The sequence below is a fragment of the Hyperolius riggenbachi genome, chromosome 2 (genome assembly GCF_040937935.1).
Source record: "Hyperolius riggenbachi isolate aHypRig1 chromosome 2, aHypRig1.pri, whole genome shotgun sequence".
In the NCBI taxonomy this organism is placed as follows: Eukaryota; Metazoa; Chordata; class Amphibia; order Anura; family Hyperoliidae; genus Hyperolius; species Hyperolius riggenbachi.
The window spans coordinates 430,536,253-430,554,350 of NC_090647.1; the positions used below are offsets into that span (position 1 = coordinate 430,536,253).

Genomic DNA, 18,098 nt, shown 5'->3' on the forward strand with positions numbered 1-18,098 from the left:
GAAACGCATCCGCAATCCAAAATCTGCAGCAGCCCGGGAGTATGCGTTTCTGCAAAACGCCTCCCGCTTTGGTGTGCACCAGCCCATTGAAATACATTACCCTAGCAGATCCGCACCCGCAAGCGGATCGCAAACTGCAGCCGAACCGCTCTGGTGTGCACTAGGCCTTAGAGTCACTATGACTCACAATATTTAACCTTAAAGGGAAAGTGAAGTGAGAGGGATATGTAGGCTGTCATATTTTTCCTTTCAAACAATACCAGTTGCCTGGCAGCCCTCCTGATCCTGTTTCTCTATTACTTTTAGCCATAGGCCCTGAACAAGCGTGCAGCAGATCAGGTACTCTGACTCAGCTGACTTAGGTTTTACTGGATTGGCCACATGCTTGTTCCAGGGTTTTGACTCAGGCGCTACTTATGTCAGAAGATCAACAGGGCTGCCAGGCAACTGGCATTGTTTACAAGGAAATAAATATGGCCGCCTCCACATCCCTCTCACTTCGGGTTCCCTTTAATCACCATCCATTGCTAAGCTTAAAGAGAACATAACGCAAGAGATATATAGAGGCTGTCATATTTATTTCCTTTTAAACAATGCATATTGCCTGGCAGTCCTGCTGATGATTCAGCATCCATAGTGTCTGAAATCGCACACCTGAAACAATCATGTAGCTAATCTTGACATTTTTGTTCTGATTAACATGCTTTTTGTTCTAATTGACCTAAGAGAGGTGCCTGATATCTTCTAGCTCTTATATTCTGGCACTGCTACTGGCCTGAGGAAGCGGGCTTGGACCCATGAAACGCGTTGCCTGTAAGGATTGTTCTATTGTATTATTTTAATTTATGAGAATTTCAGTTACACATCTTGTTTTGTATAAGCTTATTTCCACTGGTACCCAGCTGTCTGTTCTCTGATGGTAGCCCTACACTGCATATATAGAGATGTGGATTTAATAGATCAGACACTATGGGCCTGATGCAGAAAACCACGGTAATATTGGCATGCATAAATTGTATGGCAATATTGCCTTTACTAATGGGACTGTGTACCGTGAGTTACGCTATTAGTGCAACCCGTGGTACTCGACTGGCGTGACTGTTGCTTAAGTAATGGGCACTACTAAGAGTACTCGCAGTACACAATGTGGTTAGTAATGGTAATACTGCTGTGCAATGTCTGTGCACGGCAATATTACTATCAGGGCTATAGTGTCTGATTTCTTAAATGCACATCCCTTAATATACAGTGTAGGGCTACCTTTATATAAGAGACAGCTGGATACCAGTGGAAATTAAGCTAATACAAAAACAAGATGTGTAACTGAAATGATGGGTCTGTAATTGTAATGGTAGGTTTACTGTAGCTTTGAGAGACAAAATAACAACAAAAGAACTCTCAAAATCCTATGCCCTCAAGTAAGTGCTTGATGTGGATTGTAATGAGTGAAATAAATATTTGATACCCTATCAACCAGTAACATTTAAAGGGATACTGTAGGGGGGTCAGGGGAAAATGAGTTGAACTTACCCGGGGCTTCTAACGGTCCCCCGCAGACATCCTGTGTTGGCGCAGCCACTCACCGATGCTCCGGCCCCGCCTCTGGTTCACTTCTGGAATTTCAGACTTTAAAGTCTGAAAACCACTGCGCCTGCGCTGCAGTGTCCTCGATCCCGCTGATGTCATCAAGAGCGCATAGCGCAGGCCCAGTATGGTCTGTGTCTGCGCAGTACACTCCTGGTGACATCAGCGGGAGCGAGGACACTGCAACGCAGGCGCAGTGGTTTTCTGACTTTAAAGTCAGAAATTCCAGAAGTGAACTGGAGGCAGGGCCGGAGCGTCGGTGAGTGGCTGCGCCAACACAGGATGCCTGCAGGGGACCATTAGAAGCCCCGGGTAAGTTCAGCTCATTTTTCCCCGACCCCCCTACAGTATCCCTTTAAGGCTCCCAGGTGTCTTCACTGTATGCAGCTACAGGCAGGTTATGAGCTGAGGTTGGGAGCACACTCTGTAAGACCTGTATAAAAAACCCACAGAACCATTTAATCAGATTCCAAACTAGTCACCATGGCCAAGACAAACGAGCTATCTGTGGATGTCAGGGGCAGGATTGTAGACCTGCACAAGACTGGACTGGTTTACAAGCCTATTACCAAGCAGCTTGGTGAGAAGGTGGCAACAGGAATGACCATGAGAGCAATGACAAAGTCACAGAACACACACAGGAGGATTTTTTCAATGATCTCGGGGCAGCTGGGACCATAGTCAGCAAGAAGACTATTGGTAACACGCTGTGTCCTGAAGGAAACAAATCTTGCAGAGATTGCAAGGTCCCCCTGCTCAAGACAGGACATCTGTAGCTTGCCAAAGCACATTTTAATGAATAAGAGGAGAACCTGGGTGAAAGTGTTGTGGTCAGATGAGACCAAAATTGAGCTCTTTGGCATCAACTCAACTCACCATGTTTGGAGGAGGAGGAATGCTGCCTATGATCTAAACAACACTATCCCCACCATCCAACATGGAGGTGGACACATTATTCTTTGGGGCATTTTTCTGGTAAGGGGACAAGACATATTCACAGCATCAAAGGGACAGTGGACGATGGCCATGTACTGTTAAATGTTGGGGGAGCACCTCCTTCCCTCAGCCAGGGCATGGCAGTATGTTCATAGGCGTTTTTTGTTATGTATGAACATTAACAAGGCACTTTTCCCACCCGCCTCCTCTCCTACCCTCCTAAATGCCCATACCTCCCTCCCCCCTTCTTCTCCCTACCCTCAACCTCCCTTCACCCTGGTTTTAATTCTGTGAAATGTTCCCTGATTTTGAAGGGTGGTTTCATGATATAGGCTTGCATTTGCTCTACTGTATTTTTAAATGCTATATTGTCTTGTATCACTCACAGAAATTGTTGAACTTTTTGTCTATTTGCTCCCTTTGGAAATCAGTAAAAAATACATTTTGAAAAAAAAGGATCATGGATGGGCATTTCAGCACCAGTTTCACTCATTGCAATGCGCAACAAGCTCTTGTTTTTTTTGTTTTTTGTTTTTTTTTGCGGGTTCTTTTGTAGGTGTCTGTTTCTCACAGCTGCAATAAGGCTGCTTCCACACAGGGACGTTACAGGCGCACGTTAGTGCAGCCTGTAACGCTCCCCCAACGCACAGCAATGTAACACAAGTGGGCTGTTCACACTGCCCACGTTGCGTTACATGTAACGCTGCATGTTGTAGTGAAAGTGCAGCATGCTGTGCGTTCTAGCGGCTTTAGCCGCGTTAGACTGTTTGCACATGCTCAGTGGGGGGCGGAGAGGAGGCAGGGAGATGCCGCTATAGTAGCCGCGCACATGGCTACTTAATATGCACTGCACTGGCGGCCGCTGATTGGCCGGCGGGACCACGTGATGCGGAGTGTCTCGCTCCGCATCACGTGGTCCCGCTGGCCAATCAGCGCCACTCTGGGAGACCTTATGCGGATAGAGCCGCCTAACGCGGCTCACTCTACCGTCCTCTCCCGCACCACCATGCGTTGCGTTAGGGGCACGTTATGCGACCATAACGTCCCCTAAAACGCAAAGTCCTACTGTGAAACCAGCCTAAACCTACTATTACAATTCTAGACTAGTCATTTTTTTGAGGGAAAATGAGCAAAATCAGCAGGGGATCAAATACATATTTCCCTTACTGTATTAGCATCTTTCATCTTTCTTACACCACAATGATGTTATTTTATTTATTATAATGTAATAGTTCATTTTATTCAGCCAATAAATCAGTCAGTTAAAAAGGAAATCCTGGGGTCAAGGAATTATATTCTTCTCTCAGCCCCTAGAGAACACAGCCGTCGCATGCCTCAGTGATGAAGGGGACATTGGTGCATGCATTGCATTATTATCAAATATATATATATATATATATATATATATACATATATATACACAGTGGTGTGAAAAACCATTTGCCCCCTTCCTGATTTCTTATTCTTTTGCATGTTTGTCAAAATTAAATGTTTCTGCTCATCAAAAACCGTTAACTATTAGTCAAAGATAACATAATTGAACACAAAATGCAGTTTTAAATGATGGTTTTTATTATTTAGTGAGAAAAAAACTCCAAATCTACATGGCCCTGTGTGAAAAAGTGATTGCCCCCCCCTTGTTAAAAAATAACTTAACTGTGGTTTATCACACCTGAGTTCAATTTCTGTAGTCACCCGCAGGCCAGATTACTGCCACACCTGTTTCAATCAAGAAATCACTTAAATAGGAGGTATCTGACACAGAGAAGTAGACCAAAAGTACCTCAAAAGCTAGACATCATGCCAAGATCCAAAGAAATTCAGGAACAAATGAGAACAAAAGTACTGTAATTGAGATCTATCAGTCTGGTAAAGGTTATAAAGCCATTTCTAAACCTTTGGGACTCCAGCGAACCACAGTGAGAGCCATTATCCACAAATGGCAAAAACATGGAACAGTGAAGAACCTTCCCAGGAGTGGCCGGCCGACCAAAATTACCCCAAGAACGCGGAGAAAACTCATCCGAGAGGCCACAAAAGACCCCAGGACAACATCTAAAGAACTGCAGGCCTCACTTGCCTCAATTAAGGTCAGTGTACATGACTCCACCATAAGAAAGAGACTGGGCAAAAACGGCCTGCATGGCAGATATCCAAGGCGCAAACCACTTTTAAGCAAAAAGAACATTAAGACTCGTCTCAATTTTGCTAAAAAATATCTCAATGATTGCCAAGACTTTTGGGAAAATACCTTGTGGACCGACAAGACAAAAGTTGAATTTTTTGGAAGATGCGTGTCCCATTACATCTGGCGTAGAAGTACCACAGCATTTCAGCAAAAGAACATGATACCAACAGTAAAATATGGTGGTGGTAGTGTGATGGACTGGGGTTGTTTTGCTGCTTCAGGACCTGGAAGGCTTGCTGTGATAGATGGAACCATGAATTCTACTGTCTACCAAAAAATCCTGAAGGAGAATGTCCAGCCATCTGTTCATCAACTCAAGCTGAAGCGATCTTGGGTGCTGCAGCAGGACAATGACCCAAAACACAGCAGCAAATCCACCTCTGAATGGCTGAAGAAAAACAAAATGAAGACTTTGGAGTGGCCTAGTCAAAGTCCTGACCTGAATCCTATTGAGATGTTGTGGCATGACCTTAAAAAGGTGGTTCATGCTAGAAAACCCTCAAATAAAGCTGAATTACAACAATTCTGCAAAGATGAGTGGGCCAAAATTCCTCCAGAGCGCTGTAAAAGACTCGTTGCAAGTTATCGCAAACGCTTGATTGCAGTTATTGCTGCTAAGGGTGGCCTAACCAGTTATTAGGTTCAGGGGGCAATTTCTTTTTCACACAAGGCCATGTAGGTTTTGAGTTTTTTTTCTCACTAAATAATAAAAACCATCATTTAAAACTGCATTTTGTGTTCAATTATGTTATCTTTGACTAATAGTTAACGGTTTTTAATGAGCAGAAACATTTAAGTGTGACAAACATGCAAAAGAATAAGAAATCAGGAAGGGGGCAAATAGTTATTCACACCACTGTATATATATATATATATATATATATATATATATATATATATATATATATATATATATATATATATATATATATCATACAGTGCTGCCCATAATTATTCGTACCCCTGGCAAATTTCAACTTAGTTACTTTTATTCAACTAGCAAGGAATTTTTTGAAAGGAAATGACATCAGTGTCTCCCAAAAGATAATAAGACGATGTACAGGAGGCATTATTGTGGAAAAGAAAACCTTTCTCTGCTTTTATTTACATTTGAAGAAAAAAAATGTCCAGTCTAAAATTATTCATATCCTTCTCAATAATCAATAGAAAAGCCTTTATTGGCTATTACAGTAATTACAGTAATCAAAAGCTTCCTATAATTGCAGACCAGCTTTTTGCATGTTACCACAATTGTGTCTTCATTCCATACATCACAGGTGTGTCTTAGTTCCATCACCCTGATCTTTAGCTCCCTCCACAGATTAACCATTTCTTCACCACTTTTGCTGTGTGTTTTGGGTCATTGTCATGCTGAAATGTCCACTGGTGGCCAAGGCCACGTTTTTCACCTCTCTAACTATCCTCCTGGCCAGCACAGATGTCACTTTTGGCTTCTGACCACGTCCTCTGAGATTTTCCACAGTGCGGAAGATCTTGTATTTTTTAATAATACTTTGCACTGTAGCCACTGGAACTTGAAAACATTTAGAAATGGCCTTCTAGCCCTTTTCTGACTTCTAAGCAGCCACAATGTGCAGCTGCAGGTCCTCACTGAGCTCCTTTGTCTTAGCCATCACAGTCCACAAACCAACTGCAGAGAGCTGCTGTTTTCCACCTGTTGAGTTGATTAAAACAGCTGCTCCCAATTAATCGTAATCAGGGTAATTAGGATGCTTTAGAACAGCTTGGTCTATGTGAAATGGTATAGAACCTTGGATTTTCCCACAGACTGTGACAGTTTGGGAATGGTATGAACAATTTTGGACTGGACACTTTTTGCTCAAATGTAAATAAAAGCTGAGAAATGTTGTTTTTTTTTACCCTCACAATAATGCCGCTTGTACATCATTTCCTGTCAAAAAATTACTTGCTGGTTGAATAAAAGTAACTTTAAGTCAAAATTTGCCAGGGGTGTGCATAAATATGGGCCGCACTGTGTGTATGTTTACATACGTGTGTGTGTATATAATTTTTTTTTTTTTATGGAAAGAATAGTCTGTCACAAACACAAGCCAAGTTACTTCTAGTGTAACAGAAGATATAACATGTGAACATGAAAGTAAAGCAATGATGAACTGTAGATAGTATAATGCTGTATAGTGGAGATAAAGGGGATAATTGGTTTTGGGTTTTTTTTTTTTTTTTAACAATAAAAAAATGGCTACACAAAAAAGTCCCCCCCCCCCATCTTTTTTAGTAAAAAGTCTCGGCCATGGCCACATGGTGTCATCTATCATGTAGAATTGATTTGTGTCAGTGGACAGTGTTCACAGCTCCATGCAGCGGAGCTAATGTGCCATTATTATGAGATAAAGTCTATTTGCTGCTCAGTGCTGTCTTAGATGTATGAGATTGCTCTCACCTGCAGCAATCTGCCTCATCTGTGACCTGCCTGCCTCCTTTCAGAATTCAGAAGCACACAAGTCCTATATTTCTAACCTGTGGCTCTTTGGTCTAAGAGTGATGCACAGCAGCAGGTCAGTAACAGAGATAGGCCTCAATTCACTAAGCTTATCTCCTGTCTTTAATAACTCTTCTAGAGTTCTTACCATGGTGATAAGGCATGTAGTATTCAGGAAACATTTTACCTCAGGCAAAAGTTAACTCTTCTGTCTTTAAGTTAACTCGCCAATCCTTAAAATAACTCCAGAGTTAAAGACAGGCTGTTAATTAACTGCGTGTGAAAATAACTACAGAGGAGGTAAATTAACTACAGAGGAGGTAAATTAACTACAGAGGAGGTAACTTAAGGAATGAAGAGATAAGATAACTCTCTCACTGTGTGGATGTAAGTTTTCTCTTGCCTTATTATCTCCAGCATGATCTTAGTGAATTGAGGCCAATGTCACTTTATTTCGCCCGTTGCCGTTTTTTAAGCGAAATCATTCACATTTAATGTTAAACTCCTTTCTCCTTAGAAATCAAAATGTAGTATTTACCAATGTTATACAGAGTGTTTTATTATTTAATGTTATTAAAAACCTTTCTACTTCAATTTTTAGCTACCATTGGTTTAAACAAAAAATGGCACAAATGAAAATGTAAATTCTTTGTGACCATGGCTACAGGAGTCCGTATTACTGATCACTTCCTTTGGAGTTAGAAATTTCCAAAATTTCCATGACTGCGAATGAGTGATTTTCTGCAGAGCTCACAAAATAGTATTTAGCATTTCTTGTTAACATTGCTAGGTTTGCTGAAAGCAGCACAGATGCTCACACAACTGAAAGAGATAAAGGGATGCCGTAGGCAAGTTTAGGGGGGGATTACTGGGCATACATCAAAGGCGCCAGGAAAAACGGGAGCTGGGTATAGCCAAAATTTTAAGATATTAATCTAGTCCATAACTATATTTTTATCAATTCTTCATATTTATGTGAGATATATTAATAAATATGTTAAAATAATGGTAATAAAATTACTGTTTTGTTAAATTAACGGTAATAAAATTGCAAAAAAAATGCTTGTACAAGATCACAAAAATTTGCAAGCGTATCTCACATACTCAATGTTCCACTACTTGGACGTAAACCGTGGCCAGTGGGGAACATCAACAAAGGTACATGGTAGGTCTGGAGTCCAGACAAGCTCCGTGTGCCGGGTGATAATGTCAATGCATTTGAACACACCCTTGTATCTGGTGGTGTTGAAATGCCTCGTCATTATCAACCGGCACACAGAGGTTGCCTGGACTCCAGACCTACTATGCACCCTTGTTGATGTCCCCTACTGGCCACGGTTTACATGTGGAACTTTGGGCACATGTGAGATACGCTTGCAAATTTTAGCAATCTTGTACAAACATTTCTTTTGTAATTTGCAAACTGAATTAAAGGTATTGCACCATAGAAGCGCTCTCTTCTCTTTTCTTTTGCTAATACAGATGCCTGTCAAATCCCTCCACTCAGAGAGCTGCTCTGGACGCTACCTTTCCTCCTTTCCTTGTCTGACACTGGCATTGGAGAACTGATTTACTTTGGACATAATGGGCCATATGCAATTCACTTTTTCTACTAAGCTTTCTCCTAGGTGATATTTTTTCATCTTCTTTTTAAAATAACTTCAGCACTCTGCAACCAAAGAATTACTAAATAAGTAGAAAACATACTACCAAAAGTATTTTTTTGCTTGCTGGTGGCTTAGAAGGCATTTTATTGACAAGGGCCCCTGTGCAATTAACTTTTTCTCCTCAATTTTCTCCTAAGTGATATTTTTACAGCTTGTCAATAAAACACCTATTAAACCACTGACAAGTGAGAAAATACTCAAAATAGTTTTGATGATACCCTTTCACCCAATTTTTCGGTACTTTTCCAATTGCAAAGTACTGAAAAAATATTTTTAAAAGAAGTTTAAATTAAAAATGATCTCCTAGGAGAAAACTCAGGTGAATAAGTGAATTGCATATGGGCCAAGGTGTGAAAAAATCAAAAAATCATCTAAGAGAAAACTTAGGAAAAAAATTGAATTGACTAAGGGCCAATATCCTTTCGTCCTGGTTGTAATATGGAGCGCACACATATATTGGTCTATTGTGTTGCAGAATGGTTTTCAGCTGAGTGGACTAGCATGTTTGTGTGGTCTGTCTCTCTTTTTATGGCTGCCTGTCTACACTTGCTTTCCCTTTCCCATTACCTGCAGAGATTACTTTGCAGCTGCTAATTAGAAACTGTGACCGTGCACCCACATTCATATGGGGAGATTGGCTCTATTATTGACTGCTGTAAGCAGAGTGTTTCTAAATCAATAACTGTAATACACTAAGCTAAAATGATTCCCATTATCATTCTGTTAACACTGAACAAACACACACACACACACGTTTTGGAGCTGAATCGGTATATAAAGAAAGCCCATTTGAAAATCTATACTTGATTTATGAATAATTGTCTTGCAGAAAAATTCTCATGAATTGATCTATTTTTCATTGGATAGGCCTATTTCAACATTTTGACTTTGTTTCTTTCTTGGAGCAAAGTGACTGAGCAACATTTAAACAATTTCAACAATGATGGTATATTGTTCGAGTGAACCAAATGGAAGGATACGTAGTATTTTCAGGGAGAGTCGCAGTCAGATTTCAACATTTTTCTCACCTCTTTGCCGTCTTTTTTTTTTTTTTTTTGCTTGCTACATTTTCTTTTACTGCATATTGATTCCTGAATGTAGCAGCCATCTTTAGGGTAGCATTACTGTTAATGATGGTCATGTCTAGATGGTCATGAAAGATGGAGACGCATGTGATCAGTTTGGTCAGGTGACAGATATGCAAGTCTTCGATTTGCTAGTCATGATGATGTGCAAGATGTGGTCACAGCAAATCAGAGCTTTGCAAATCTACCAGCTTCTCCATGACCATAATTAATCACTGTATTAGGATGCTATAAGCACAAACACTGTGTTCTCCTTCCTACTCTGCTGTATGCTTGTACAGAGCTTGTATTACACAGAGCATCATATGCAATTCAAGGTGATTAGAAGCTCTTGGCATGCAAGCTTCTTGTCACATGGCATTGCTCAGAATTTACCAGCAAATTCCATTGTTTGCTTGACCTAAGCGATGTACAAGCACAAAGAGCATTACTCACAGGAGCGAACCTCGTACATGCCTGGTGATGCAGAGCGAGTGTTTGTGCCATGGAGCTGTTTCGCTCCCCCGGTAGTTGCGTGCACTCATCGCACCAATGGAGCCACGAAGCTCCCCACCACTCATCTAACGCCGCTGCATCCTCACACCATCACTCCACGACAGCTTCATCTGAACTGCTGGACCCACCTAGACTGCGGCCACTTTCCTCCGCCTGACTGGTAGAAGAGAATTCTGAAGCCCCGACAATGCATCTTCATAGTTCCTGCTGGGGCTCCTCATTAAGAATACTTTGGAGAGGACCAATGGGGAGCCCCAGCGGGAGCTATGAAGATGCTTTGCCAAGGATCCAGAGTTCTCTATTGCCAGTCAAAAGCAGAAGAAAGTGGTGGCTGCAGTCTTGTGGATTTGGCAATACGTGCTGGTGAGATATGGCTTTGCATAGGGCCCAGAAACTCCGGTGATTACATATAATAGATTTCTCCAGAGGTTATTTCTGCCCCACTCAGTCAGACTAACCCTAAATCCATGAGCACGTAAATAGCTAACTCATAATGCTAGTTTGAAATTTTCTTCCTGTCACCAGCCATTACAATGGAGATTTCAGCTGCAAACAATAGTGCAGCAATTGTTCAAAAATGGTGTGCAAATGCTCATTTTATCCAGCTTTTGTCAGTAAAAAAAATGTATTCAATTGGGCAGTGCAATGGATGGCGTAGACTGTTGTTTTTGATTTGTTTTTGTTTTTTTTAATAAACTTTGGGGATGGCCTCCCGAGGATGTAGTGTGATGCCATGTGAGGAGTGGATATAAAATTACCCTCAAGTGTCTCAAAGCGCACGTTTTAGGGGGGCTTACAATTTATACTTATGTTTGTTGGCCAGTATTAAGGTTATTTTTGGCATTGAGAAACTTGTGGGGAATTTATATTTATGCATAGATTTGTGACTACTACCGGTTGAGCTCCCCATGTGGTGCAAATACAAACAGTGTTGGTGTTCAAATTCAGGATCCTGCATTCGAAAACCTGAATTGTACTGAACACTACACTTCAGCACCCAAGCTGGTGCACAGGTCACAGGGAGGTCACTCACAAAGGAGGATGCTTTGGAGTCAAGTGAAGCACCATGTGGGCTGTGACCCTATCCACTAGCTTGGGTTCTGAAGTGCTGTGTTTGTTATAATTTGGCTCTTGGGCTGCAGTAGAAAGTGCACTACATTTATACTCTATATGTGCCTTAGCTTTTAGCACATTGCATTGTGACTTTGTTTGACATTGTACAAGCTGGAATTCTGTCTTAAACAAAAAATACAATGTACAAGCTGCTTTTCACCCATTTAGAGCAGGCACATCATAAAATAGAGTTTGGTGATTGGTTGTTGTGGGTTTTGGGACATTGCCTATTCCACTGCTCCTAATAAATATGCCTGATGGTGATGTACAGCATTAAATAGAATTACAGTTCACACTTCAGTGCGCTCACACTGAAATAAGGTTTTCTAAGACTGACTGATTTATCCATTAGTGGCACGTGGGTGGTGTTTCAGTCGCTATTTCCACATATTCTTGTTTTTTTTTATAAACTCACCACACTGATTTAGATTACCATGTCTGTGTAACTGATTTCTTTCTGCAAATAATAATTTAATATGTATTAAAGGGAATTCCACCACAAAGAGAAAAAAGCTGGCAGGCACACTGGACTTAAAATTCTCACCAATTTAATTAAAAAAATATGACCAATGTACCACACACCTGTGTTCAATTTTTCCCAAATTCTGAAAAAAATTATTTTAAACTCAGAAAAAATAGCTTGGGTTTTGTATATCAAGTAATTAACAATGTACCATACACCTTTCAATTTCCATTTAAATTAATCAGAAAAATCCAACACTCACGATCTGCTTTTATCAAATAAAAATGGGAAATTCGATCAGATTTCTTGAAGGATTGGAAAAAAAACTTTGGATTTTTCAGGACAACTGATCGAATTTTATCAAATTGCCGTGTCTGTTACTGTGCACAGATGTGAAAAGGCCCATAGAATTGAATAGGCAGGGATATGCCATCCAGATTTATTCCTCAGTGCAAATGCACCATTAAAGGACCACTGTCGCGAACATTTTAAAATTTAAAATATTCGTAAACATATACAGATAAGAAAAAAAGTTTCTTCCAGAGTAAAATGAGACATAAATGACTTTTCTCCTTTGTTTATGTCACTTAGTGACAGAACCAACAGGTTTTGGACTAATTCTTCAAATTTGCTATATATGTAAATTGCTGTATTGTTAAATACATGAAGTAGAATGCATAGAGTAGAATGTGCAATGGAACATTCCACCCTATTCTCCTGTAGAATGTGGATCGGAGCATACCACCCCCTCCCTCTGTAGAATGTGCAGTGGAGCATTTCACCCTATGCCCCTGTAGAAAGTGGATTGAAGCATACCACCGTCTCCTCCTGTAGCGTGTCCAATGGAGCAGAACACCAGCTCCCTTGTATAGTGTGTTTTGCAACAAGACAACTCCTCCTCTTACAGGCTGTGCATTAGAGCATGCCACTTCTCCCACTGCAGAGTATGCATTGCAGCAGATAGCAGATCCTCATTGAATACCCTTGTATCCACCGGTTGAGAAAAAATAAAAAAGGGCGAAAAACAGCCAGTGGGCAAATACTTTGATGCCAAAACACACTCCACTACAGACCAAGCCACAAACATTGAGACTACTAGGGTCCTTTTCTAATTCGTCACATCACATCTTCAGAATCTTGGAGCAGTATTGGCCGATCCTGCACCAAGAATTTGATGAAACATCTGTCAACCAGACCGTCGGTTACATACCAACAGGTGGAAAATCTGAGAGACATAGTGGTGCATAGCAGATACACTAAAAGAGAGGAAGAGAATACACATCTCACTTTGCTACCACCCAAACCAAATGGGTCGTTCAGATGTGGCCATTGAAGGGGCATCCTTCATGCCAAAAGTTAAAAACCAAGTCAGTTAATAGGAATTTTTTGATAAAATCGTTTTTCAACTGCAATACACAGGGTTTGGTGTATGTTGCAAAATGTGAATGTGAACTTTTATATGTCGGGAAAACTACCAGGGCCCTGAAAGATAGGGTCTTAGAACATGTGGGGGACATTAAACATTAAAAGGACACCCCAGTGGCAAGACATATGAATGCCACACATGGTTCAAACCCACTTGGGATCTCATTTTGGAAACTCCAACAGTGGAAAAGTGGGATAAGGGATGGTGATCTTGACAGGAAACTTTTGCAGCTAGAGGCAGGGTGGATATTTAGAATGGACACTTTGTTACCAAAAGGACTTAATGAGGATTTTTCGTTGAAGTGCTTTCTATGAATCCATTCTGCTTTCTATGAGTCCATTCCATGAGTCCATTATGATTATATACTTTTACACTAAATAGCCTGGTTCTTTATTAACCTGTGAGAATCTTAGGCATGTAGGATCCTTGCACTCACCACGCCCCCACCCTTCCATCCCCGGCTTCCTGTCCCCTCTAGATGAGTTACCCCCCCCCCCCCCCCCCGATGCATTAAATGTGGTGGCAGTACGTAAAAATGTGAACCAGCAGATGTCCCCTTTAAATGGGCCTGCGAGTAAAATGGTTCCCGGTCTGCCAGAATGTTTGTGGTATGGGGTTATACCTGGGCAGATAACTGACAGAGGCTGCATACACCAATACCTTGCTGCGGTAGCGCGATTTATGATCCTGTGTTCAGTTGCCAGGGTTACAGTAAACGGAAGAGGCTGCACATAATATGGGAAACATTGTTGCCGTCCGGGGAAAGCTTTGGGTTATTATAGATACAAGACAGGAATGACGTCACAGGAAGTGACGTTGCGGACTCTGAACCGTCTGCGCATTTAGAATGCGGGGCGGTGGTACAGTACAAGGGGATTTCTAATGAAACGCACGCAAAGGAAGGTACTGTGCATGGTGCATTTGTGAGGTGGGGCCCATTGAACAAGAAGGGTAGAGTCTTGAAATGCCTAATCCTATTTAAAGCTAGCCAGATGGCCACTTCGTCAGCTCTGACTTGGGCTGTTGCTGGGAGAAGCTTTGTTGCTTGGTGGGGGGATTACTGTTTATGATTCGCGCACTATATTCTCCTGACAACGCCCCATTTAAGGGGTGAAACAATTGTTGAGCTGCACTGTATTTATATCTTTATACACCCTTATGCACTAGTAATTTGTACCCGAGTATATCTTCAGTGAAGGCATTATACCTATATATATATTTGACCCCGATGGGGCCAGCATTATGGTTACCCACCAGGGAACCATCTTGTGATAATCAGACCCTTCTGGTGGATGAAAAAGCCGAGCAGTTTTATATATATATATATATAATTATATATAATTATATCTGTATGTGTGGTGATATTTTATTCCAGTCTGGACAAATGGGAGGACATGTTTAGTGATTAGACCATAGCACTGTCTGAGGGGGCGAGATAGCTACACCCCACTGGAGGCTGGCCTGTGAAGGGAGATCAGCAAAGATCCTTGTTTCATGTCAGACATACAGCACAAACATTCCTTCTGGTAATTAACACAAACAGTCCAGGCACTGAGTTTTATTCTGATCTCTGAAGCTATAAATACTTTTGCCCTGTCAGACACAGATAGTACGTTGATTTTAACTCACCTTTTTTGTACATATTGGTTAGGCCTTTTAGGCAAAGTGTAACATTCATTATTACTAGTACTCTTCTTCAGTAGTGAAATATAATGCACAATCGCATCACTAGGCTATCATGCAGCTGATCCAAAAATGTGGAATTGCTGCTCAGCTATGATATTCTCCAGTGCTTGAAGTTGCTGTAGGGACAGCTCTCCATTAAAGCGGACCCAAACCAAACATATTTTTTTAATTCAAAATATTTAGTTGCACCACTCTGACACATACAAAGATAAATAAACACTCCTTCAAGCCTATGAGCATTTCAGTGCATGCTTTTCACCCTTCTCTTTTCATAACTAGGGTTTTACAAGTGGCAGCCATTGCTTCTGAGATTAGTAGGAGGATCACGGGTGTGTTTGTCATCAGCTACCCTCCCTCACAGGGGCGTCGTCTATGTGAAATCTCACAAAAGCTGAGCTCACCTCCCCTGTGACATCAGTAGCAGCCTGTGTTTTGCTTTTGTTTTTTATCTCCTCCACCAGTTTGCCGGAAAAATCCCGGCAATATGAAAGAAAGGGAGGGGTTCCTCCAATAAATGTAAAATATTTTATATTTGTCATCATGCAGCTGAAAAAAGGCTGCTATTTATTATTATAATTTAGAAAATAGATTTTATTTCTGAAATCTTGTATTTTTAATTTGGGCCCACTTTAAGTATTGAGGTTGGCTACATTGTAGCTGAACTCATATAGCAGTAACAGCGTGGGGAAAGGTTAGTGTCAGTAGTGGGGAAGGGCAAGGTTAATATTAGTAAATAGGGAAAAAATGGGATCGGAGTAGGAGATAACTGTTAAGCATTAAAAGGGAAGGTTAGTGTGAGAATAGGAGACAGAAAGGGAATATGATAGGGAAATTGCCCCCAAAAAGTAACTTAGGCAATATTCTGCACCAAAATGAAAGAGTGGCAATAAAGAATGTACGTATTGCAGCTTGCTGTCTCTCTCTTTGCTGAGTAAACATTGAAGCAGAGTGCATATTGCAGTATGTAAGGCCCTGTTCACACTTGCGGTTCGAGTCCGCAAGTGTCCGAGGGCTGCAAAGAGACTGTACGGATCTCTGCGGTGGCCACAAGTTGCCACAAGTTGCGGATCCGGAATTTATCAGTTCCGGCTACAATAAAGTAGCCGGAACTAGATACATTGCAGTGCCAGAAAGGCACCGCAAGCATGGGGGATACCGGCGTGTAGTCTGGGCCCCCCAAGTGGCAAAGGACCGGTGCTGGAAGCATCCGGTCCTATTGCCAGTGTGATGAGAAACATCCGTTTCTCATTGCACAGCATGGCCGCATGTTCGGGTCAGAATCCGGCCCAGGTCCGCAGCCACACGGGGACGTACGGCAAAAATGCAGCAAGTTGGAAAAAAGCCGGATCGTCCCGGAGCTGCGTTCCCGGATCGGATCCGGATCCGGACGGTCGCACGAGTGTGAATGGATACATTGATTAACCTCCCTGGCGGTTAATTTTTTTTTGCCAAATAGGTAAAAATCCTTTTTTTTTATTTTATTTTTTTTGTTTCATGTAAAGCTACCAGAGTGGTAGCTACATGAAACACCACTAGAGGGCGCATGTGTCCCTCTAGTGCGATCGTCGCCAGCATCAATAGCAAACAGGGGAACGCGTATATAACGCGCTCCCCTGTTTGGCTTCTCCTGTCGCCATGGCGACGATCGGAATGACGTCATGGACGTCAGCCGACGTCCTGACGTCAGACGCCTCCGATCCAGCCCATAGCGCTGCCCGGAGCTCATTGGTCCGGGCAGCGCAGGGCTCTGGCAGGGGGGGGCCCTCTTCTGCCACTGCGTGCGGGCGAATGTCGCAGAGCGGCGGCGATCAAGCTGTGCGCGCGGCTAGCAAAGTGCTAGCTGCGCGCACAGCACTTTAAATGGCGAAAATCGCCCCACCAGGGGCTGAGATATCTTCCTGCGCGGCATAGCCTGAGCTCAGCTCGGGCTTACCGCCAGAAAGGTTAACAATGTATCCATTCACCTTCCGCTGTGTACGGAGCGTTCTGGGTTCGGGGAAGCCGGACCTGGAACGCTAATGTTAACCGGGCCTAAGGAGATACTTATTTACCTGCTTGAACATCTTTCTTGCAGCTATCGACTTCTGAGAAGACACTACTGATTAATGTAGGGGCCTAGCAGATAACGTATAGGTATACAACATGGGCAGTTAACGGGACAGTATTTCTATTTCTGAGGCTCCACTCAAAGTAACCCACCTTCTTACACTAAAGGAAATCTGCGTGTAACCTGCATAAAGAGAATCTGTATTGCTAAAATCGCACAAAAGTAAACATACCAGTGCGTTAGGGGACATCTCCTATTACCCTCTGTCACAATTTCGCCGCTCCCCGCCGCATTAAAAGTGGTTAAAAACAGTTTTTAAAAGTTTGTTTATAAACAAACAAAATGGCCACCAAAACAGGAAGTAGGTTGATGTACAGTATGTCCACACATAGAAAATACATCCATACACAAGCAGGCTGTATACAGACTTCCTTTTGAATCTCAAGAGATCATTTGTGTGTTTCTTTCCCCCCTGAGGAGGGAGTGCATAGCAGAACCACAACACTGAAGAACTTGGCAGCCTTCCAGACACAGGCTGACAAGTCTGACAAGGGAAAGATACATTGATTTATTACAGAGACTGTGATAGTACAAAGTGCTGCAGTAAGCCAGAACACATTAGAATAGCTTTTGGAACATGTAGGATGATAAAAACAGGATGCAATTTTTGTTACGGAGTCTCTTTAATACATTCACGTGTTGTATTCTCTGTCCACTGCAGCTGGTGTGATGCTTGTACCAGAAAGCAGAACAGAAGATGGTTTTGAGACACACTTTGGCTTGAACTACCTGGGGCATTTCCTACTTACAAATCTTCTGCTGGACACTTTGAGGAATACAGGAACCCAAGACTTTAATGCTAGAGTTGTCACATTGTCATCAGCCACTCATTTTAATGGACAGCTGAACTTTGATGACCTACAAAGCAGGTAAGCTCTATTTAATGA

The 18,098-nt window shown here is 41.9% G+C and overlaps 1 protein-coding gene across 1 annotated transcript in view; it reads left to right on the forward strand.

The window, feature by feature from the left end:
- ZBED1 (zinc finger BED-type containing 1) overlaps positions 1-18,098 on the forward strand; it is a 439,106-nt gene that overhangs the window by 252,487 nt on the left and 168,521 nt on the right. Inside the window, exon 5 of the mRNA XM_068269940.1 lies at positions 17,873-18,080. Coding sequence (XP_068126041.1) covers positions 17,873-18,080 — 208 coding nt within the window. The remainder of the gene's footprint in view (positions 1-17,872; positions 18,081-18,098) is intronic.